We start from the raw sequence: 23,573 nt of genomic DNA on the forward strand, positions 1-23,573 counted from the left end.
AATCTATTACCTGCTGGGCATGGTGGCACATGCATGTAATCCCAGCAACCCAGGAGGCTGAGGCAGGAGGATTGCAAGTTCAAGGCCAGCCTCAGCAATTTGGTGAGGCCCTAAGCAACTTAGTTAACCCCTGTCTCAAAATAAATAAAAAGGGCTGGAGATGTGGTAAAATGCAGTGGTAAAATGCCAATACATTTGATATAAAATTTTAAGTAAGATTAATTACAGGGGACTTTGAATACCAGGCTAAATAATTTAGAATATTCACTTGGAGCCCAGGACCTTGGTGCATACCTGTAATACCAGCCACTTCATAGGAGGATCTCGAGTTCAAGGCCAGCCTTAGCAACTTAGTGAGACACTGCCTCGAAATGTAAAAAGATAGCCAGCATGGTCGCACACACCTGTAATCCCAGCAACATGGGAGGCTAAAGCAGGAGGATCGTGAGTTCAAAGCTAGCCTCACCAAAAAAGCAAGATGCTAAGCAACTCAGTGAGACCCTGTCTCTAAATAAAATACAAAATGAGGCTAGGGATGTGACTCAGTGGTTGAGTGCTCCTGAGTTCATTCTCCAGCCCTGCCCCCGCCCCCAAAATGTAAAAAGATGTGGGCATTTAGCTCAGTGCTGGAGTGCCCCTTAGATCAACCCCAGTACTGCAAAAGGACAAATATATGATTCCATGTATATGAAATACCTAGAATGGAGAAATTCATAGAGATAGAAAGACTTCAAAGAAATCTTAGATTTTTTTAGTACTAATATAGTTAGTAATAATATTGTTACTTGTGTATTTTACAATGTGGAAAAATTTCAGTATGATATTACTAACATTATGTAATTTTTAAATTTTTTTGTTTTTGTCAATGGACCTTTTTAAAAATTTATTTATATATGGTGCTGAGAATCGAACCCAGTGCTTCATATATTCCAGGCAAGCGCCCTGCAACTAAACCACAACCCCAACCCATATCATATATTTTTAGTAGTATCTGAAGCAAACAGGTAATTATGTTTAGGTCATTAAGAACCAAGAGTTTAAGCTGGGTGTGGTGGCACATGCCTGTGATCTTAGGAGCTCAGAGGAGGATCACAGGTCCAAAACCAGCCTCAGCAATTTAGGGAGACAGTAAGCAACCTAGCGAGATCCTGTCTCAAAATTAAAAAATTTTCAAAAGGACTAGGAACGTGTCTAGGGGTTAAGCATCCCTAGGTTTAATACCTGGTAACAAAACAAAGCAAAACAAACCCCCCCCAAAATTGGAAATTTTGAAAAAGATATTTATTGGAAAAAGATATTTATAACAGTAAAAAGTTATAGTTAATTTCTTCAAGTGTGACAATGAGATGTTAAAATGAAATGGACCCCTTTTAATGATGTTGATATAGAACATTTATACTAGTTTCTGTACTTTCATATATTTGAAAATTTCCATAATAATGTCTTAACCACTGAGCCACATCCCCTGTCCTTTTTAATATTTTATTAGAGACAGGTTCTCTTAAGTTGCTGAGGCTGGCTTCAACTTGTAATCCTCCTGCTTCAGCCTCCCAAGCTGCTGGAGTGTTTTTTTTGTTTGTTTGTTTGTTTGTTTTTTTAATTATCTGTTAGACTATGGAAAATTTGAGACTGACATTTGATTAGAAAGGTTGAATCAGTGAGAATTCAGAGGTATTAGAGTATGTGGCTGATATTTGAAGCCATGGAAATGGCTGCGTTTTTTCCAAGGAAAAGGAAAGTTCTGCTAACACAATGTTAGAGAATTCCCAGATTTGGGGACAAGGAGAAAACTCTAAAGAACAAGTGATCTGTGAGGAAGTTTCTCTGCTGGGATCTCTAAAAGATGATTGCTTTTTGGTATATATAGTTTAACAAATGGTCAGTTTAAGAGTTAGAAGCCTTATGGCTGAGGAGCTTTTTTTTTTTTTTTTTTTTTTAATAAACACTTTTGACTATCATTTTACTTTACCTTATAATAAATCATCTTAGGAGTGGAAAAGGGTCCAGACCAAAACTGGGAATCAGAAGACAGTAGAAAAAGTGTATCTGTTTTTAAAATAAGATGTGATTTTTGCTGTATATTATTATCCTTTTTTTTTTCTTCTTCTTCTTCTTGGTACTGGGGATTGAACCCAAGGGTGCTTAACCACTGAGCCACATCCCCTATCCTTTCCTATATTTTATAGACAGGTTTTATATTTAGAGACAGGGTCTTGCTGAGTTGCTTAGGACCTTACTAAGTTGCTGAAACCTACTTTGAACTTGTGATCCTCCTGCCTCAGCCTTCCCAGCTGCTGGGATTTAGGCAAGTGCCACCACACCCAGCCCTATCCTTTTTTTAATGAGTAGTTAATTGAGGTAACTTTCATAAATTCTTATAAATAAATCCTTATTAATCTTATGTATACCTAGATTTCCAGAAATCTTGTTTCCTGAAACAAATGCATTAGAGAAGCATGTTATTTAAGATTACTGAAGACATTGTTTTTTTCTTTTCTTTTTTTGCCAAATGTGTTCAGTTCCTCATCTGGTACATGTTGGATATTTATCTTGTTTTTTTTTTTTCTTTTTTTTCTTAAATAGCATAATTTTATTAGCACTGTGTTTATTAATTGTATTTTGGTGTTTATTGTTCAGTAAATTATCAACTTAGAAGCAATTATAGCTGAGGAGTCATATTTTATCTTTTAATACAGGTTGAACATCCCTAATCCAAAATATCCAGAATCCAAAATGTTCCAGAATCTGAAACTTTTTGAGTGCTGACATGATACCAAAAGTGGAAAATTCCCCTTCTGATCTCAGGTGACAGGGTTCAGTCAGAACATAGGCACACTAAAATTACTGTGCAAAATTACCTCCAGGTTATGTGTATAACATAGATGTGAAACAAGTGAACTTTGTCTTTAGACTTAGTTCCTATCCCTGAGATAGTGTGTGTATGGTACAAATTTTTAAAATTCTGGAAAAATCCAGAAGACTTCTGGTCCCAACCACTTTGGATAAGGGATTCTCAACTTTTACTGAAATATGGATATAATCGCATTAACATTATAATTTCTATATTTATACTTTTTTCCTGAAATGCTGGATTTGTCTTTTTAAAATTTCACTTAATTATGTTTTAATCCTTAACTTAAAAGTTAACAGCTTGCAAACATTTGCTATTCCAGGCTCTATATTTCTCAGTATACTCTCAGGGTTTCTTTATCCCTTTCCACTAGCCTTATTTCTTGTTTGTTTGGTAAGTATCCCACTGGACTATTTAAGCATAAATTCATTAATTTAAGAGTCGTAAGTGGTATGTGTGAAGTCCCTCAGTAAAGTGGTGTTATGGATTGTTTTCTAAAGCAAGGTTATTGTAGACTTATTATCTTATAAGCTGTTTTAGGCTCCCCCCCCCATTGTTTTATAAGTCAGGTAGTTTAAGAATATTGGTGAGCACAGTGAGTTAAGTCTCAGGGATGCAGGAAGCGTTTTTAAGCACAGCAGTTGACAAAAAATGGTGCCTGAAATTGTATTCTTAGGCTAAAAGTTTAAACACAACTGGTAATTTGTTTTGGGTGGTCTCATTTGAATTACAGTACTTTGCAGAGTATCTTCCTCATCCCCAAAAGAAGTCAATGAGTTGAGCTTTTCTTCAGGTGAATGTATCCATGTGAATAAGATGGAAAAATAGAAAATGCTTATGGCTTATTATTATTTTCCAGTGTTCTGGACTTGGTGCCTCATTCTGCTATATGCTCTCCTATTTAGTTGGAAGACCAGTTGTATATAAATATCTAACAGAGAAAGCAGTAAAATGGTCACAGCAGGTAAACACTTTTTTTGTTTTGTTTTTAAATATTTTTAGTTGTAGATGGCCACAATACGTTTATTTTGTTTATTTAGTTTTTTTACGTGGTGCTGGGGCTCAAACCCAGTGCCTCGCATGTACTAGGCAAGTGCTCTATCTACCGCTGAGCTGTAACCCCAGACCTTGTTTTGTTTTTGAGACACAATCATGCTATGTTACCTAGACTGGGCTCAAGTGATCCTCCTGCCTTAGCCTGCCAAGTGGCTGGAATTTCAGGTGTGTGTCATTGTGTCCAGGTTACTTTAAAATTATATAATACAACTTTGGTTAATTGGGAGTTCAATGTGTAGTTTCTACATAAGTTTAACATTAATTTACATAGAAAGTACATATTTTATGTATTAAATCAGATAGTGAAACTTTATGCTTAAAAGTAATTTAGATAATAAGTATTATCTTTTGACTAAAACATCAAGTGCTATGCTAATATGAATTTTTATTTATTTTTCAGTACTGGAAATTGAAGCTTTGAGATAGGGTTTTAACTGGGCACGATGGCACATGCTTGTAATCTAAGTGACTTAGAAGGCTAAGGCAAGAGGATTCCAAGTTCAAGGCCAGCCTCAGCAACTTAGCAAGCCCTTAAGTAACTTAGTGAGACCCTATCTCAAAATAAGTAAAATGGGCTGAAGATGTAGCTCACTGGTGAAGTTCCCCTGGGTTTAATCCCCAGTACCAAAAAGAGAGAGATAGGGTCTTGCTAAGTTGCCAGGCCTAGCCTTGAACTTGAGATGTTTCTGCCTCCTGAATCACTGCTGGTGCAGGCATGTACCACTGCTCCTGACAATAATTTTATAAGCAAGTTTTTGTACTTGTAGTGATTATTTTATTTATTGATTTATTTTTTGTGGTGTTCAGGATCAAACCCAGGACCTCCTCATGAAAAGCATAAATTCTGCCTCTGAGCTATATACCATAAGACCCTCTGAAATGATCCTAATTCTTTGTCTTCATAAATTCAATCAACAGAGAAGTTCAGGTGTCAGTATGAAGGTATCCACATAATTAGACACTTCATCTGTTTTGTGTTGATGCAACATGCAGTTGCTGAAAAACTTGTATCAGCCACATCTCCTAATGCATGTTATCAGTAGAAAGAATTATTATCTTCAGTCAGGATCTCTGCAAAGACTAGCAATGGTATGTACAAACCTTGCTACACAGAGAAGGCTAACAGTATTGTAAGCAAATCCTATTTTTTTAAAAAGGTCACAAGGAACAGACTATTATATCTCACAGGAATTTGTCAGCTCATTGTCCCCTTTTAAAGATTAGGAACTTAAGAGCAATAGTCTAGAATCTTATATCTAGACTTCTACTCTAGTGTTCTTTTCATTATATCAGTAATGAAAATTAAAGTAGTTTTACCATTTAAGTTTTCTTTGGAATAGCTCTTTTGAGTGAGATTAAAAGTTAGTCACTTGAGCTGGGCATGATGGCACACACCTATAATCCCAGCAGCTCAGGAAACTGAAGCAAGAAGATTGCAAATTCAAAGCCAGCCTCAACAACTCAGTGAGACCCTGGTTATTTAGATCAGTACCCCTTCGTTCAATCCCTGGTGCCAAAAATAGCTGGTCACTCCATATCATGTACCACCACAAGATGGGATCCTAATTAGAATTAGATACACTGCATGTATATAAAATATATCAAAATATACTCTACTGTCATGTATATCTAAAAAGAATAAATATGGGAAAAAATAGTTATAGAAATAAAAATAGTTATAGAAATAAATTCACTAGAAAAACAAAATGAAACAAAGGTAATATAGACTAATCAGTGTATATTTAATCAGCTAAATGTTTCCATATACTTATTTAAACTCATTTATCAGCAATGAATGAATTCACTCATGATTATCTGGAATTTTTAGACATGGAGAGCTGGAGTCTGAAAATTTAGCTCCTTAGTTGAGTGCTTTCTTAGCTAGTGTGAGGCCCTGGGTTCAGTCAACACCTCCCCCCACACACATACACATACAGTATACACACAACTAAATTTGTTGTGATATCGTAGTTCATTACATTGTAGAAAGGTAAAGGCATTAAAAATTGACCACTTGATAGGTATGCTTTATCTAGTTTTCATATGTTTAATTTTGGCATTTTGGGTGTCAAATATCATTGAGCCATCATAAAGCTGATGTAGAACTTTAGTGGCATAACATTGATCAGAGAGCCTAATTTAAAAACAAAAGTCATGTTATTTAGCTATGGTAACGAGCATTTGGTATATAGTTTTGTCATTTTCAAATTCTATTTTAATCACTTCTATTGGATAAATTCTGAAATATCAGGGACAAGAATTTGAAATAAGGTGTGACACAAAGCATCTTATTTTCAAAAGTGTCATTATCTGATGCTAATTATCTTCTTTCTTATGACAGGTTGAACGTCATAGAGAACATCTCATTAACTATATTATATTTTTGAGAATAACACCATTTCTGCCTAATTGGTTTATTAATATTACATCTCCTGTGATAAATGTGCCATTGAAAGTTTTTTTTATTGGCACTTTTCTAGGTAAGGCCTCTAGTGCATGCTATGTTAGAGCTCATTGTGTATGTATATCTACAGTGTCTACTAGATTATATGCTTTGTGCATACTTGCCAATGTCATATAAACTCTTGGGCACAAAGCCTGGCCTATATAAATTGATACTCAGAAATGTTTGTGTTGATTTTAAGTGTTTTGGGTCACCTCTTTGTTTTATTTTATGTTTTTATTAAATTTTAAATAAATTTTATTAAATTATTTTATTAATTTTTGATAGGGAGGATTGAACCCAGGAGCACTTTACCACTGAGCTACATTCCCAGTGTTTTTATTTCTTTTCTTTTTTTTAAATTTTTTTATTTTGAGACAGGGTCTCACCAAGTTGCTGAGACTGGCTTTGAACTTGTGATCCTCCTGCCTCAGGTGCCAGACTGTTACCTCTTCAAAGACCACTTTCTACTGTATATTGCTTTAATGATACAGGATTAAGCAGAACTTTTTTTTTTTTTTTTAACCACCAGTGCTGGGGATTGACCCCAGGGCCTTGCTCATGCTGAACTATCACTGAACCATACCCCTAATCTAAGTAAAACTTGGGAGTTTTTATTCTCTTTTTCTTCTAAATCAAGTATTAAAATGTTGAACTTTTAATTTCAGTAGTGGATTGATCTTATTTTTCATTGTATTGAAGTATTACCAAAGTGATTTCTGGAGGCAAGGTCAACAGACTTTTTTGCTTTTAAGGACCTGACACTTGACTTTGGAATTAAATCAGTAGACATGAAGATTCATTTATATTTTGTGAATTTTTGTGGTTCATTAATAAGAGTGCTCTGCTTTTCTTTCCAATTTAAATTGTTTAGCTATAATAAGCAGATGTTTCATATTAAATAGATCTTAAAGCTTAATTCTATTGAAATTAGACCTTTTTGAAGAAATAATAAAAATCTTTTTAGTGTGTGTAGTGGGGATTTTCAAAATCAGTTTTTTATTGCTACTATTTATTTATTTTGTGATCCTGAGGATTGAATCCAGGTCCTTGCTCTTACTAGGCAATACTGCCACTGAGCTGCAACCTTTTGCTACTTTTGCTACTTTTATAAAAAATTCATGAGCAATTTTATTAGTATGGGTATCTTATCGCCTTGTTTTACAGGTGAAATAGATAGAAATTTAGTTTATTTTTTTCCAGCTTGTTTTGATTTTTAATATGTTCATTCCTTGTGTACTCTTGTATTACATGCTCTTTCTACCCATGTTTTCTACCATGTTTTGAATATGTTTGCATGTCAATGTGTTTCCTACCATTTCATTTTATTTGAGGTATATTTAATTTATTCAATTTTTGTTTTGTTTTCTTCTAGTACTGGGGATAAACCCAGGGCCTTGCATATGCTAGGCAAGTGCTCTACCCATGAACTACATCCCCAGTCCTCAACCTTATCGTTGAAGGTTTAGATTATTTGTAGATGTTTATTAAAAGGTATTGATAAACTCTTTAAAACTTGATTTTTGCTCATGTGTCTTATTATTTCCTACATTTGAAATTGCTAGATCAGAGCCCTTTTTTTTTTTTTTTTTTTTTTTTTAACATATGTGGTACTGGGACTTGAACCCAGGGCTTCATGCATGCTATGCAAGTGGTCTACTACTGAACTACTTCCCTAACCCTTTTTATTTTATTTTGAGACAGTCTCACTAAGTGGCCCAGTTGGCCATGAATTTATGATGTTCCTATCTCAGCCTTCCAAGCCGCTGTATTATAAGCATGTACCACCGGGCCTGATTACATTTCCCCCCTCCCGCTTAAACTATTGATAATTGCTGTGAAACTGTTCTTGATTTTTGTTGTTCATTATCCTTAAGAGGTTATTTCGAAAGATTAATTCTTTATGTAGGCATAAACTTGAGGAACTCTGGATTTTTAATGACTGTCTTTCCAAAATGGAAATAGCTGTGTTCTTATAAGAAATTTTGTGCACAGAAATTTTTAACTTAAAAAAATTCATGGTTTTTGCTATAAACTTTTTTTTTTTTATTTTTTTAGGTGTTGCACCTCCCTCTTTTGTAGCAATTAAAGCAGGAACAACACTGTACCAGCTTACAACAGCAGGGGAAGCTGTTTCCTGGAACTCAGTATTTATTTTGATGATTTTGGCTGTTCTTTCTATTCTGCCAGCCATCTTTCAAAAAAAACTAAAGCAAAAATTTGAGTGAAAAACCATCTGGGTTTGTTTTGCTATCATCATCATCATCATCATCATCATCTCAGGATTAGCAGGTGCACCTATTTGTTTTTAAATCACCTCTTCAGTAATTGAAACAAATTTCTAAGATAATATTTCCCATCAGACAGAATAATGCATGAGTATCAAGGTGGAAGAGGAAAGTAAAAATAGAAGTTGGTATACTATGAAAATACTGTCATCGATAGTTGTTATAGACATAAATTATTGTACCAAGAGTAGCTATAGATAAATACTGTAATAAGAGCATGGTAGGAATTCTTGGTACAACTGATTCATTCAAGTTAATATTTTTCTCTCATGTCTAATTACTAAAATAGTGGTGCAGTTCTTGGTAATATTTGCCTTCTTTCAGAGCTTAAACCGGATAGCTAAAATTTCAAAGATATTTGCTTTTTCTCTTTTTGCTTTTGATGTAATGAATTTGTTTAGAGGTTACATCCTCATAGACCACTGAGCATGGAATGGATATCAAGTTATCTATTTTGTTAATTTTATTTTTATTTCTCTTATAGACTTTTATCATGGATTAGTCTGGCAATTTAAATTCTGGCCAGTCTATTTTCATCCTTTTTTCTACCTTTTACAATGTCTGCACCCTCATAAAAAAATGAGAATTTCATGAGAACTATCATATTGGTGTTGATAATTTATATTCAGATAATATTTTGTTACAGTGTCTCTTTACTATCTCAAAAGGGGCTCTAAAAAGCAAACACTCGAAGCTCATAGTTTTTAGACATTAGAATAATTATTTTATATTTTGAAACAATGGCAGCACGGCACTAGTGGTTAAATGTAGTTTATTTGTTCCAATGACTGTAAAATTTACCTCATTTATTTATTAGTCTGGTCATTAAGGAATGTATTATGTAATTATCCTTTTTATGCATGATATACCTAGAAGAATGCCTTGTTTTCTTATGGATGGCTTTTTTGTTTGGGACTGCTTTTGATTAGTACAGTTTCCCAATTTAGAGCTTTTACTTTTCTAACTCACAAAAGTAACTTCTCATGTGGTAACTATTATATTTAAATAGTTCTGGAAAAACTAAACCACTCTCTACTGCTTGATTAATGGTAATGCCCTTGGTTCCTTGTATCCAGGACACAGCCATTCTAAAGTACTCTGTCAGTTTTAGCTTCATCCCAAGCCTGTCGTTATGTTTAAAAGTGCTTTAGCTGTGTGAAAAATCCTTATATGTTTTCATTGTGAGAAGATCATTCTTAAAACCTGTTTCTACAACATGACGTGGACTGATTCATTTTTTATATCACAGTATTAACAAATGGATTTATTGTAAATACAAAGAAAATATATTAATATAGTAGTCTTATGTCACTTGACCTATTGTGCAGAATTATTTATTGTTACTTTTAGCAATGTTTTTTTTTTTCTTATTGACCAGAATCTGAACAATAAAGCTTTTGTTATTTTTACAAATGAATTTAAAACAAAGCCTTTTGGGACAAAGTTCACTAAATATTACCATATAAACTGTAATTGAGCAAAATTTTATCAGACTTTTAAAAATAAAAGAGCTTGGACTCAGGAGAAGCCTATTTACTCTGGTGTGTGCACATTGTACTTACTCTATTATCAGAGTATTTTCTTCATCTTTATTATAGACCCTTTACTAGTTATTTTTTCTGTTAGAAAACTATAGTTGTTACTTTAAATAATGGTATATTTTCTTCTCCTAAGAGAATAGCCAGTGTTTCCAGATTCCTCATCAGAGACTTCATTGGGCTATACCCCAAATGTACTTGGTGGCCTGTATACATGGAGTCACAGAATTGGCCTAGGCCAAATGTAAAGTCAATCTTCAGTCATCTACCTGCATTACTTTTTTTTTTTTTTTTTTTTCTTTTGGTGCTGGGGCTTGAACTCAGGACCTTGAGCATGCCAAGCATGCATTCTACCATTGAGCTATACCCCCAGCCTCTTTGGCCACATCTGAAAGACAGTTATGTAGTAATAGCCACAAAAGAGCAAGCATCTGCAGTGGGTAGGCAAGCAGGATAAATAAATAGAAAGTTGACACACTAAGAAAGTGAGGCCCTTCCCTTTTTACTTAATTCTCTCTCTCTGGACCTCTGTTACTTTGAGTGTAAAATATCTATGATACTTAATAAATGCAAACTAAAATGTAATAATAATAATAAAATATACTGGACAAACTTAAATGTCATCCTTGGGATTTATTTTATGGAAATAGTTATATTTAAAACAACTTTGTTGAATAAAGGTATATTCTCTTGACGTCATTGTTATTGTTATTTTTTGGTACTGGGGATTGAACCCAGGGGTGCTGTTTCACTGAGCTACATCCCATTCCCAGTCCTTTTTATTTTTTATTTTCAGATAGGGTCTCACTAAGCTGCTGAGACTGGCCTCGAATTTGCAATTGCCCTGCTTCAACCTCCTAAGTCATGAAATTCTGATGTACATTTTTACCATTAAGAATAAAAAAACTGTAAAATCTTTACTTTTTTTATTTCAGTGCTGAGGATCAAATTCCAGGACCTCACACATGCTAGGAGAGCACTCTCCTACCAACTTAGACCCCAAGTCCAACCTTTTATTTTTTAAGGAAACAACTAAGCTGGGTGCAGTCACACATGCCTGTAATCCCAGGCTGACACAAGAGGATTGCAAGTTTGAGACCAGCCTTAGCAAAAATAAAAAATAAAAAGGGCTGGGGATGTGGCTCAGAGGTTAAACATTCCTGGGTTTGATCTCTGGTACCAAAAAAAGGGGGCATCAGAAGAGATCCTTGTGGTGATGGAACTTGTATTTTTTCTTTTTTTTCTTTTTTTTTTTTGTGGTGCTGTGGATTGAACTCAGGGCCTCGTGATTGCAAGGCAAGCTACTCTACCAACTGAGCTAAATCCCCAACACATATTTTTTTCATTTTTAATAAAATATTTGAAATTCAGTTAACTTTGAAAGAAAAGAGGTTTACCTCTAAGAAATGAGTAATATAATGTCCAGACCTTAAAAAAAGAGATTTATTTTAGCTCTCTGTTCCTGAGGTCCAAGATCAAGGGGCATCTAGCAACTCAGTGAGACCCCGTCTCAAAATGAAATAGAAAATAGGGCTGGGGATGTGGCTCAGTGGTTGAGTGCCCCTGAGTTCAATCCCTGGTACCCCAATAAATAAATAAATAAATCCTAGGGAGAAAACATTGAAAGTACACAATGATACAACTAGTACAAGAAAAAAACATGAGGTTTAAATATTACAAAATATATTAGTGAAATTACAAAGGTAATCAAGCACTTCCCCTTCAAAAAGCCTCAGGCTGATATTTTTCAGGTTAAGTTCCAACAAATGAGAAATCTATCCAGTTTATAAGACATATAATTTTCATTCCAAGTCTAGTGAAAATAATGCAATAAAAGTACATACTCATTTCACTTATGAACCTCAATGCAAACAATCCTAACATTGTATGTCTACATCCAGGCCTTATATTAATATATATTATATTAAATATGTTATATATTATATTAACTTTATATATGACATATATATCAAGACTAAAGACTTTAAAATGTGGTATGTATACAATGAAATATTACTAAGCCTCAAAGAAGAATGAAATCATGGCATTTGCAGTCAGTTGAACGGAACTGGAGAATATCATGCTAAGTGAAATAAGCCAATCCCCAAAAACCAAAGGCCAAATGTTTTTTCTGATATGTGAACACTGATCTATAATGTGGGGAGGGTATAGGGAAGAATGGAGAAACTTTGGATTGGGCAGAGGGGAGGTGGGGTAGGAAGGATGGTGGAATGAGATGGACATTATTAACCCTATGTACATATCTGATTGCACAAATGGTGTGACTCTGCATTGTATACCGCCAGAGAAAAAAAGAAGTGCTCCATTTGTGTACAATGAGTTGAAAAGCGTTCTGCTGTCATGTGTAACTAATTGGAACAAAATAAAAAAGAAAGAATAAAGAGTTTAGCTGGGCACAGTGGCACATGCTTGTAATCCCAGCAACTCAGGAGGCTGTAGCAGGAGGATCGCAAGTTTGAGGTTGGCCTCAGCAATTTATCAAGGACTTAAGCAATTTGATGAGATCCTGTCTCAAAATAAAAAGGACTGAGAATGTGGCTCAGAGGTAAAGCACTCCTTAATTCAATCCTCAGTATTTAAAACAAAACAAAACAAAACAAAAAAACAGTTTATCCTAGACCATACGGACAATTTAACATCTGAAGAATTTATTAGTGTAATTCACATTGAGGAGAGAAATATTATTTCTGTATATTTGGGAAAAGTTGGTAGAATTATACCTATAAATGATAAAATTGTAGATATATGATAAAATACTACCAAGTCAGTTATGGAGGGGAATTTCTTTAAATTGATAAATGGTTTACCAAAACCCATAGCAAAAAGGCTTTTCGTGTGTGTGTGTGTATGTATGTAGCTAGGCATCAAACCCAGAGCCTTACACATAGGTAGGCATGTATTCTACCCATGCCTGCAATTTTTTTTTTTTTTTTTTTGTACCAACAATTGAACTAAGGGGCACTTAACCACTGAGCCACAATCCTGGCCCTTTTTATTTCTGAATTTGGCTAAGTCGATGAGACTGGTTTTGAACTTGGAATCCTCCTGCCTCGGCCTCTTCAGACACTGGGATTGCAGGTATGCACTACCATACCCAGCTCAATATCATTCTTTTTTTTTTTTTTTTTTTTTTTAAGGACTTTATCTTTTTTTTTTTTTTTTAATTTTCCAGTTGTAGATGGACACAATAAATTTATATTATTTATTTGTATGTGGTGCTAAGGATCGAACCCATGCCTCCTGCATGCTAGACAAGTGCTCCACCACTGAGCCACAACCCCAGCCCCTAAATGTCATTCTTAATGGAAAACTTTAGATGCATTCTCTTTAGAGTTGGAATCTAAATAAGTGTTCCTGCTATCATGAGATTACCTGCTCAGTGCTAAAAAGAAAGAGAAATGTGAGGCATGAAGATTTGAAGAGAAAGGGAAAACTGCCATTATTTGCAGCTGACATAGGACTACACACACACACACACACACACACACACACACACACGCACACCACTTGCGCAGTAGAATAAACAAAGCTAAACTAAAATCAGGTTTTAGTATGATCGTTGGACATGTTCAAATGGCCCTCCAGTTAATAGGACCCACCATCTTAGAATCTTTGGAATCTTATCCTTATACCACAAGGTGACCTCTCCCCCCAGTAATCTGTTTACAGCTGCTAATAGAATAAAAAGCGCACAATGTGATTGGATTTTATTTACTCTTCTGTCTCTCCCAACTAACCATGAACTCTTTGAGGGCAGGAACTTTGCTGATGAGAGGGAGGGTTTATGAGGTCTCCACCAACTGGTATTGCTTGAAGAAAGGAAGAATAAAAGGGACCAGGGATAGTAGCTGCAGGGAGAAGTTGGGTCTGGAGCTTTCTGTTTAGTGGTTAAAGACTGAATCTGAAACCTAATCAAAGGTTGTGAGTAGTGGAATCTCAAGTTTTCTACTTTACATTGACAGAAGAGAAATGCCATTAGAAAAGTTGTGAACTTGAAGTCTAGAAATCCGAGTTGGGACGTTCATGATAGTGACCAACATTGTCAAATAAACTCCAGGTTTGTTTCTTTTTCCTTTATTTATTTATATGTGGTGCTGAGAATTGAATCCACTGCCTCTCACATGCCATGCAAGCACTCTACCACTGAGCCATAACCCCAGCCCCAGGTTTATTTTTTATTTTTGTTTATTTTAAATAAAGATTTAATAAACACAAGTTGTGTGTTGTAGTTTTTAAATTGACCAGATATTTAGCTTAGTTTAATCATTACTGGTGGTGATATGGTAGCGAGAGAATCCATTATAACATCTGATATTTTGGAGTCGGTTTTGAGCAACTATATACCAGGTGATTGGAGTAACAGGCTTTATGCTGCAGATCCAAACATGATTTGTAGACTACCAGTAACTGTAAGAACTCTCCACTGTAGCTGTGATTCAGAAGAATAGGATCTGAACTATCATAACAACCATTGATGCCCTGACAGAGTAAGCCAGCTTACTGCCTTGGCCACTGCAATCTTGTCACATCTTCAACAAAACTGGACATGGATATTGGTATCTCTGCAACCCTACCTGCCCAAGGAATGCTGCCTAAAGTAGCAGGAGAATGACTTGTTTCTTGTTTTTCCATTCAAATCTCTTGCAAGTACTTTTAATTGTGGAATCTATTTTGTATGCAGAATCCTAACTTTTAAGTGTTTATGTTTCCAGCCTATGCAAGGCAGTAAAGAATAATTGGTTCCAGATATATAATATACGTGGCTCAATGCAAATTGAAGGTGCCCAGAGTCCATATTTGAAAAGCAAGAAAAAAATAAAGTGCCATTAAAAATACTAAGAGATGGCCCAGTATGGTATTGCATGCCTGTAATCCCAGCAACTCAGGAGGCTGAGGTAGGAGAATCACAAGGTCAAGGCCAGACTTAGCAATTTAGCAAGGGCTAGGGATGTGGTTCAATGGTTAAACACCCTGGGTTCAATCCCTGGTACCAAACAAAACAAAACAAAACAGAATAAAAAGATAAACACTTTTCCTTTCATCTAGTCTCCCTCTTGACTTGTCATGCTATTTTTATTTTCTACTTAATGTCCTAAGAAAAATTACAATTTTAATTACTTGAATTTTACTTTTATCTTTACATTTTCCAGTGCCAGTTTTTAATATGAGTATTTACATTGTGGAATTGCTGAAATTAACACAATTCTATTTTGTAGCTTTTACATTCACAGGTATTTCATTCTTACCAGAATAGTAGAAATGCTGAAAAAAGTAATCCCAACTGTTGATCGAGCCCAGAACCTCACACCTGGTAAACAATACTCTACCACAGAGCTACATCCCAGTCCTTGTTATTTTGAGACAGGGTCTTGCTAAGTTTCCCTGGCTGGCCTGGAACTTGTGATCCTCTTGCCTAGACCTCCTGAGTTTTTGGGATTACAGGCATGTGCCACCATTCCAGACTTTATTTCACTTTTCGATACGTACATGTTCTACCAACACCCTCTGCCTTTAACTTAATGATGAATAAGGAAGTACTAAAAGGAAAGGAGATACAGGCTGCCCTATTTTTCTCTTTCCGTTGTTTTTAGCAAGTGATTCATTAATAGAGGTAGTCAAACTAATAAGAATGTGATAGACAGGCATGGTGGCACATGCCTATAATTCCAGGGACTCAGTTTGAGGCCAGGCGAAGCACTGTGGCACACACCTGTAATCTCAGGGGCTTGGGAGGCTGAGGCCAGGAGGATCACGAGTTCAAAGCCAGCCTCAGCAAAAGCAAGATGCTAAGCAACTCAGTGAGACTCTTGTCTCTAAATAAAATACAAAATAGGGCTGGGGATGCGGCTCAGTGGTTAAGTGCTCCTGAGTTCAATCCCTGATACCCACCCCCCCCAAAAAAAAAAAAAAAAAAGTTTGAGGCCAACCTCAGCAACTTAGAGAGGGCCTAGGCAATTTGGTGAGACCCTGGCTCAAAATTAAAAATAAAAAGGACTGGAGGGTTAGGCACGGTGACGATGGCTTGGACGGCTGAGGCAGGAGGACCACAAATTCAAAAGGGCTGGGTAAAGTACCGCTGTATTCAATCCAGAGTACTAAAAAAATGAATAAGTGATAGAACACCATTGCCTTCTTGATGTTAAGGGCTAGTTTGAATGGATCAAACTCATGGCCCACATGATAGGCAATCTACCACTAAGCTATGCCCCCAGCCCCCAAAAGGTGAAGCATTCCTTGACACTCCAGCTTATGCAGTTGTAGATGTAACTCCTTGTCCTGGCTTCATCTCTCTGAGGTCCCATCTATCACATATGCACTGGAATTCTCTACTCCTGGGGGATTGCAAACATTATAAGGGAACAGAGGCGGTAAGGAACAAACATGCATAGCTGATAGACCTTCAGTTATGTACACGCTCCTTTGGCCCACCAGATGTCACTTATAAAACACGAATTCAAAAATAAGATTATTTAGAATTTTAGGTCAGCAACAGCAGAGCATTAAAAGCAAGTGTGTGGCTCTTCTGAGCACAGGGCCCTGTGCATAAGTGCAATGACAACCAGGACAGTTCTGGGCACAAAAGGAGGAGGAACGGATGTTGAGAGGTCAATGACCATATCCAGTACAGACTGCTTGGAAACAGATAAATGGGAATAGAAGGTGAGAAAGGTACAGAGGACCAGAGGAAGCCATGTGATGAAAGAGCACAGCAGATACTGACTTAATACTTCTGCAAGTCCTGTGTCCTGCAGTTCACTAGCCCTGAGTTGGGCAATGCAAAGATGTGCAACCCCCCACTGCTAGCTCATAGTGGCTTTCGGTGAACTAGAAAAAGATGCCCCTTTCTTCAGATACTTTACTGCCATCTGTTGGAAAATTGTCATAATAATGATATTAGCTAATAATGACTGCAATGAGTGTCAGCAGCAACCTTGCCTGTTACCCTCAGGGTACCCAGGGTCAGAGGCACAAATGCTCATAACTGGAATCCTGAACTTAACAACTTAGCAAACAATGTGTGGCAGGTCAGAGCCCCGCTACACTCCTAACTCCCAGCCTCAGAGGTAGTGAGTTAAATATCAGAACTAGTGATTCCTTATTTTATATTGTTTTACTCCTGGCTACCCATGACGATTATTGTGCTGGGGTCTTTTAGATCACTTCCAACATTTGACAAAGCCTACTTCATGGAATAATTTTTTTTTTTTTTTAATCTGGGAGAAGACTAAAAGAGCCAATAACAACAAAATCCATTCATTTTTGCTTTTGACTGGAATTCTAGCAACTTTGTGGTCCACATATCTTATGCTAATTAAAGGTTTGAGCATTAGATATAATGTATATTTTTAGTAATAAATATAAGAAACTGACTATAAATTTAGTTTGTTTCAGAAACAACATCTTCCTTATAGGGTCCCTGGGGTAGGAAGGCAATGAGATGACGTTTAAAGACGCAGACAGTAGAAGCTACTACTTATGTTCAGGCCCTTCTTCTCGGAGGTGTTAGGTCAAAGATTTGAGAGACAAAGGTCCTGCCTTATGTCACATCATATGAATAAAACTCAGACTTCCTGGCTTCTGAGCCAGGAAATTTCTCAGCTTCCAAGAGTAGGCAACTGCTTCTCTCTTCCTCCTTCTTTCTCTTGAAATTTTATGAACCTTTATTCAGATTCATAAGGAAGAAAAACTTTTTATTAACATTTGCCAAAAGATGATTGTACATTGTGAATAACTTGTATTAACCACTATAAACGGGTGGTAGAACAAACCTATAATCTCAGTGACTCAGGAGGCTGAGGAGGGAGGATTGCAGTTTTGAGGCCAGACTCAGCAACTTAGCAAGACCCTGTCTCAAAATAAAAAATAAAAAATAAAAAAAATAAAAGAGTTGAGAAAGTGGCTCAGGGTAAAGTGCCCCTGGGTTCAAACCCCAATACCAAAACAAACAAACAAAAAATGCAACTATATTAATTCTCTTTTAAGAGTCACCATTTCTAGTGACCCGATGACATTTCTTCCCACAGAGCACATTAAACTATACTCTAAAAGCAGAGCAACTCCTTATGTATGTATATAAACCAAGTGTTCCCCAATACGTTCTAAGACATGATGCTTTGAGAGAATCAGTTTCTCTTCATTACAGTTAATTTTTCATGTGTGTGTATGGTGCTGGTGAATGAACCCAGGGTCTCACTTATGCTGGGCAAGCCCTCGACCACAGAGCTACACCCCTGGCCTCCAGTTAATTCTTTTTATTTTATTTTTTTTAAATTTTATTTATTTATTTATATGTGATGCTGAGGATTGAACCCAGTGACTCACACATGCTAGGCAAGAGCTCTACCACTAAGCCCCAGCCCCAGCCCCAGCCGCAGACCCCCAGTTAATTTTTGATATGTTAAAAGTCTAGCCATAGGGCTGGGGATATAGCTCAGTTGGTAGAGTGTTTGCCTTGCAAGCACAAGGCCCTGGGTTCAATCCCCAGTACCGCAAAAAAAAAAAAAAAGTCTAGCCAGGTCTGGTGGTGCATGCCTGTAATCCCCACACCTCAAGGGGCTGAGGCAGGAGGATCACAAGTTCAAAGCCAGTCTCAGCAACTTAGTGAAGCCTTGAGCAACTCAGTGAGAACCTGTCTCTAAATAAAATACAAAAAATGCTGGGGATGTGGCTCAGGGGGTAAACACTAGTTAAAAAAAAGAAAAAAAGTTTTGTGGCACTTTAATTCTTTAAAATTCATTATTATAAATTTAATCATTTGTTAGTTGAATATATTTTCTCTATATAACAATTATTATATGTATTTGTCATATCAAAGGCAGATTGAAGCAATCTAGAAAACTGATACTGATTCTGCCTTAATTTTATAGTCAACATGAAAAAATACTAAAATATTCACTTTTCAATTGCATTTTTCACCATTTATGAAGGTATCATTTATATACAGTAAAAGCCACCATTTTTTAGTATAGTTCTTCTAATTTATGGCAAACAAACAATTGTGTAACCATCACCACATTGAAGATGCACAACAATTCCATCACTTTCCCAAATCCTTGAGAGCTCAGCTACAGCTAAATATATCTTTCCTTTGGGATCTGAGCCAAGGGCCTTTCAATTCCCCTCACTAGACCATCCGGCCTTTCCCAGGAAGCTCTTGGCCCCAGGCTGATGGGAATAACAAGGCCACTGTGTTCACAGTCCAAGGGAGAAGGCTGGGGGCAGCACGTATAAGGCCATCTGTCCTGACTCTAAAGGTTGTCAATCCAGGCAGACACAGAGGGGAGAGAAAAGGGGTTGTGGGATACACCAACTGAGTCATTCCTTGGCTTGGAAACCCAAAGATACTACTTTGTTTCCTGTGTTTGACCACCCCACCCTGCCTCAGCTTCCTCAGATAAACAGGGACAGACACACTCACTTAAACGTACCATTATTTATGCTTGCAAAAACACAATCATACATCTGATATATATATAAGCATGTACATACATGATCACCCCTATATACAATTGCTCACTCACATTGAAATAGGCATATATATAGAGAGATACACACATACATACTGCACATGTTCTCACAGTACTTTTGGGAAGCTTGCATCACTTGGGGACATTATCAGCAATGAACTCCTCCTCTTGCTCAACTTGACACTTCCTTATGGGTGTGGAAGCCTGAGGCTGACTCTTTGGGGCTTTTTTGTTGCTGTGGGTTATGGTGACTGAAGGGTGATGGCTTATTTTCAACAAATTTAGGGAGCTTGTGTCATTCAGAGAATGACATGAGGAGCCTGGTTAGAAACAAACTGTCGTGGGCTAGTGAGACAGTAGAAGGATATGGGAAAGTGAGGGTGTGTGACTTGTTTTGTAGAGATGAATTATAGATAGTAGTGGGTGTTATCATTTATTATGGAGGAACTGTTATTCTGTAGGATCAGAGGGATGTATTTCAATTTGCATAAGCTGGAGTCTTCATTGAGCATGGGACAGGAAAGGTTTGATTACTTGTGGATTCATTGACTGAATTTTTTTTTTTTTTTTTTTTTTTTTTTTTTTTTTTTTTTTTGGTGGTGGGGATCAAACCCAAGGCCTCAGTGCTGGTCAAGTGCTCTACCACTGAGCTACATCCTCAGTCCTCAGTCCTTTTCTTAATTTTTATTTTGAGATAGTGTCTCACAAAATTGTGGAGACTAGCCTCAAACCTGTGATCCTCCTGCCTCAGTCTCCCAAATTGCTGGGATTACAGGCATGCGCCACTGTGTCTGTCCAGCTGGCTGATTTTTCTGAGCTGGGGAGTAGACAGGTTCTGTCTTGCTGGAAGAAGCACCCATACTAGTAGTGTGGTGGTGCAGAACTGTAATCCCTAGTAGTAGAAGTATGGACTACCTCAAGGAGGAATAAAATGAGGCATTGTTAACATTGCTTTGGGGAAAGAAACTGAGCAGCTGAAATCAGGACCCTCTGCAATTAGACGCAGAGGGCTCCAGGAGTCTCCAGTGGAGAACTCTTAGAAGAGGTGGGGCTCCAGCCCATTCTGTAGGAGTAAAGGACCAGAATTAATCTGGTTTTAGCCTGGCATCTGTCCTTATCTCTATCTTCCCTTAACCTTTCTTTTACCTGGGACCAAGGTTAGAAAGAAAATATAGGAAGGGGTGAGGGGCTACTCCAGCCTCATTGCCTATATGACGTGGCAGGCAGGGGAAGGATTTTCTTTTCTACTTAACACAGTGTCCTACTGCTCTTTTCCCCTTAGGCTGAGGGCAAGAAAGAAGATGAAGTTCCTGTTTCCTGAGATGTTTTGCTTGTTTGTTTGTTTTTCTGGTAAGAGAAGGTTGTTGGCTCAGGCATTCTTGGATCCAGATAACTCTTCTTCCTTCTAGGAGGTACCACTCTAAGGTGAGGCAGCGGGACTTCATTCTAAGACCTGAACTGCTAGGTTGCTGATCAGGCTTAGGTAGGGTCAGATGTTTATTTGCTCTCTCATGTCCTTCATGCTGAAATGGGTGCTCTGGATTACCACTTATTAACAGTATATTATGTCCTAGATATTTAAAATTCCTTTTTTCATTAACTTAAAATTAATTTATGAATCTTGAGTATAATCTGGTGAGGGGTAAGAATGATGAATCTCATTTCAGAGAGATTAATGATATGATATGATGTCTTAGTTTATATAGGTATTAAGAGTGGGAGTGGGGATTGAAATATTAAATCATAAGAACATCCAGTTCTATATTTCTTCTGGCTCTCTAACAAGCAATCACTCTGCCAAACATATTTCCTACTGGGAAGGAGATCACTTTACAGTTGAGTATTCTGGGCCTCTAAGCCGTTACATTTCCCAGAGCAAATTAATACAGTTATGCTTTTGTTTTTACTTGTGTTTTATGAGTTGAGTTAGTATGAGAGGTCTTCTAGCACTTGGTTACTCTGGACACAGTGGATATAAGGTTTCTGGACTTCTAAACTAGGGCATTTATTCCTTTTCCAGGGCTTTTTTACATCACCCCCAGAGTGATCATTCTAAGATGTGGGTCAGATCTTTTTAGTCCTTGGCTTAAATTCCTTTAATTTATCCCATCTGCACACCTGATGGGATAAATTCTTTAACCTGGCACTGTCCTCCCTCTTCCTGATTTCAACCCCTTAACTGTCTCCTATCTTAATGGATTACTTGCTATTGTGAAAACCCCTGGAGATTGTGAAGTTACTTTCTCCTTCCCACTTTTCTTGGAGTGCTGGGGATTGAACCCAGGGGCCTCAGTGCTTGAGAGGCAAGCACTCTACCTAAACTGAGCTATCTCCCAGCCCTCCTCTCCTACTTCTCGCCCACCAGTTAGGGCAGGTTAGATTCAGGGAGGAACTGGTGCTATGGTTTCCACTGATGTTGCCTGTGACCTCCAGGTCATCCCCCCCAAGAGAACCAATACTTGAGAGAAGTACCAGGGAGAGAACCCAGGAGAATGCCCAGGCTCAGCCCTTAGGGACGTGAACTGCCTTCTACTGCCCTTAGTGGCAGCCTGCTGGAGCAGACCTTTCTGGAACAATAATAATTGTAATATTTAACAAGTGCTCTATATTCCAGGCACTATTCTCACTATTTTACCTATACATGCATTTGTCTTATGTAATCTCTCAGTTCCCCCACACTTCTCCCACCTGGGAATTTAACTCGGGCGATTTACCACTGAACTACATCCCCAGCCCTTTTTAATTTTTAATTTTGAGACTCGGGTCTCGTGAAGCTGCTGGGGCGGGCCTCGAATTTGCCAAGGCTGGCATTAAACTTGGGATCCTCCTGCCTCAGCCTCCGGAGTCGCTGGGATTATAGGAGTGCACCACCACACCTCACTTGTTTTATGTAATCTTCACAAAAACAAAACAAAGCAAAACAAAACTATACTAGCCAAACAAACAAAACCATGACTGTTGGCACTTGGAGATTAACTAACTTGCTTAAAGTCATACCAAAAAGGACAAAATCAGAATTCAAATATGAGAATTATTTCTAGAGCCCATGATGCCTCTAATCTCATTTCCAGTAAAGTCACATCTGCTAGCTTCTGGGGTAAACGAAATTAGAGGGTCCCAAACCAAGGACCAGGAGGTATATTTCCCTCTGCCTTATATTCGTATTTCGCACAGGAAGGCTGGCTCAGGAATGCACGGAATATTCTCACAGTTTGAAGAGAAAGGGGAACTTCCAAGTGGCAGGAACCTCTGAAGACTCCCAGAGAGAAAGCGGGGAAAGCTCGTGCGTGGGAAAAGGCCTGGCTGTGGGTGGGGAGCAGCGAGCAGACCGCGAGGTCGTAGTCCAGGTTTTTGTCTCTTAAACTCAATGTAACCTTAGTGAAGTCGTTACTCTTTCCTCAGCCTCCGTTCTTTTTTTTGTAAATTAAAGATAAATATAAGACGGAGCTGATCCGCGCCAAAAGAAGGGGCATCCTCAGTTTTACTGGGGAAAAGGCCCAGCACCAATGCCAAGGAGAGGGGGCAGGGAGAATGCGCTGTGTGGGGTTTGGGGCGACAGCCTGGCAACAGGATTGGGTGGGCTTCGGAGCTCAGTCCTGCGATCCCATACCGGTGACAGGGCCGGGCTAAGGAGGAAATCTCCGGACCTCGAATGGGTACATAGGTGGCGGCACATGGGCCAGGGTCGTGGCTCTGCGGGATGCGCCCATTCTCCCCACACCTCCTCAGCACTCTCAACCCGAGTCGCAGTCTCCGGGGATGCCTGTTACAGGCGGCCAGGCAGCCGCCGGCCGCGCTGCGGCGACCGCCCGGGAAGCTGCAGCCGGTGGGGGACCGAGAACATCACGTCATCCTTTCCGCCAGGCGCCCGCCCCCTCCCCGACGGCGCCTGCGCAGGCGCGGCGGGAG

General features: G+C 37.9%; 1 protein-coding gene across 3 annotated transcripts in view; it reads left to right on the plus strand.

Annotated features, from left to right (window-relative positions):
* TMEM41B (transmembrane protein 41B) overlaps positions 1–10,870 on the plus strand; it is a 28,508-nt gene extending 17,638 nt beyond the window's left edge. For all 3 annotated transcript variants that reach the window (XM_079104293.1, XM_079104295.1, XM_079104294.1), the window contains 4 exons: positions 3,151–3,244; positions 3,711–3,815; positions 6,249–6,387; positions 8,409–10,870. In XM_079104293.1, coding sequence (XP_078960419.1) covers positions 3,151–3,244; positions 3,711–3,815; positions 6,249–6,387; positions 8,409–8,578 — 508 coding nt within the window. In that variant the 3' untranslated portion in view covers positions 8,579–10,870. The remainder of the gene's footprint in view (positions 1–3,150; positions 3,245–3,710; positions 3,816–6,248; positions 6,388–8,408) is intronic.
* The last annotated feature ends 12,703 nt before the right edge of the window (positions 10,871–23,573 follow it).

Source organism: Sciurus vulgaris (genome assembly GCF_902686455.1).
Source record: "Sciurus vulgaris genome assembly, chromosome: 11".
Classification (NCBI taxonomy): domain Eukaryota; kingdom Metazoa; phylum Chordata; class Mammalia; order Rodentia; family Sciuridae; genus Sciurus; species Sciurus vulgaris.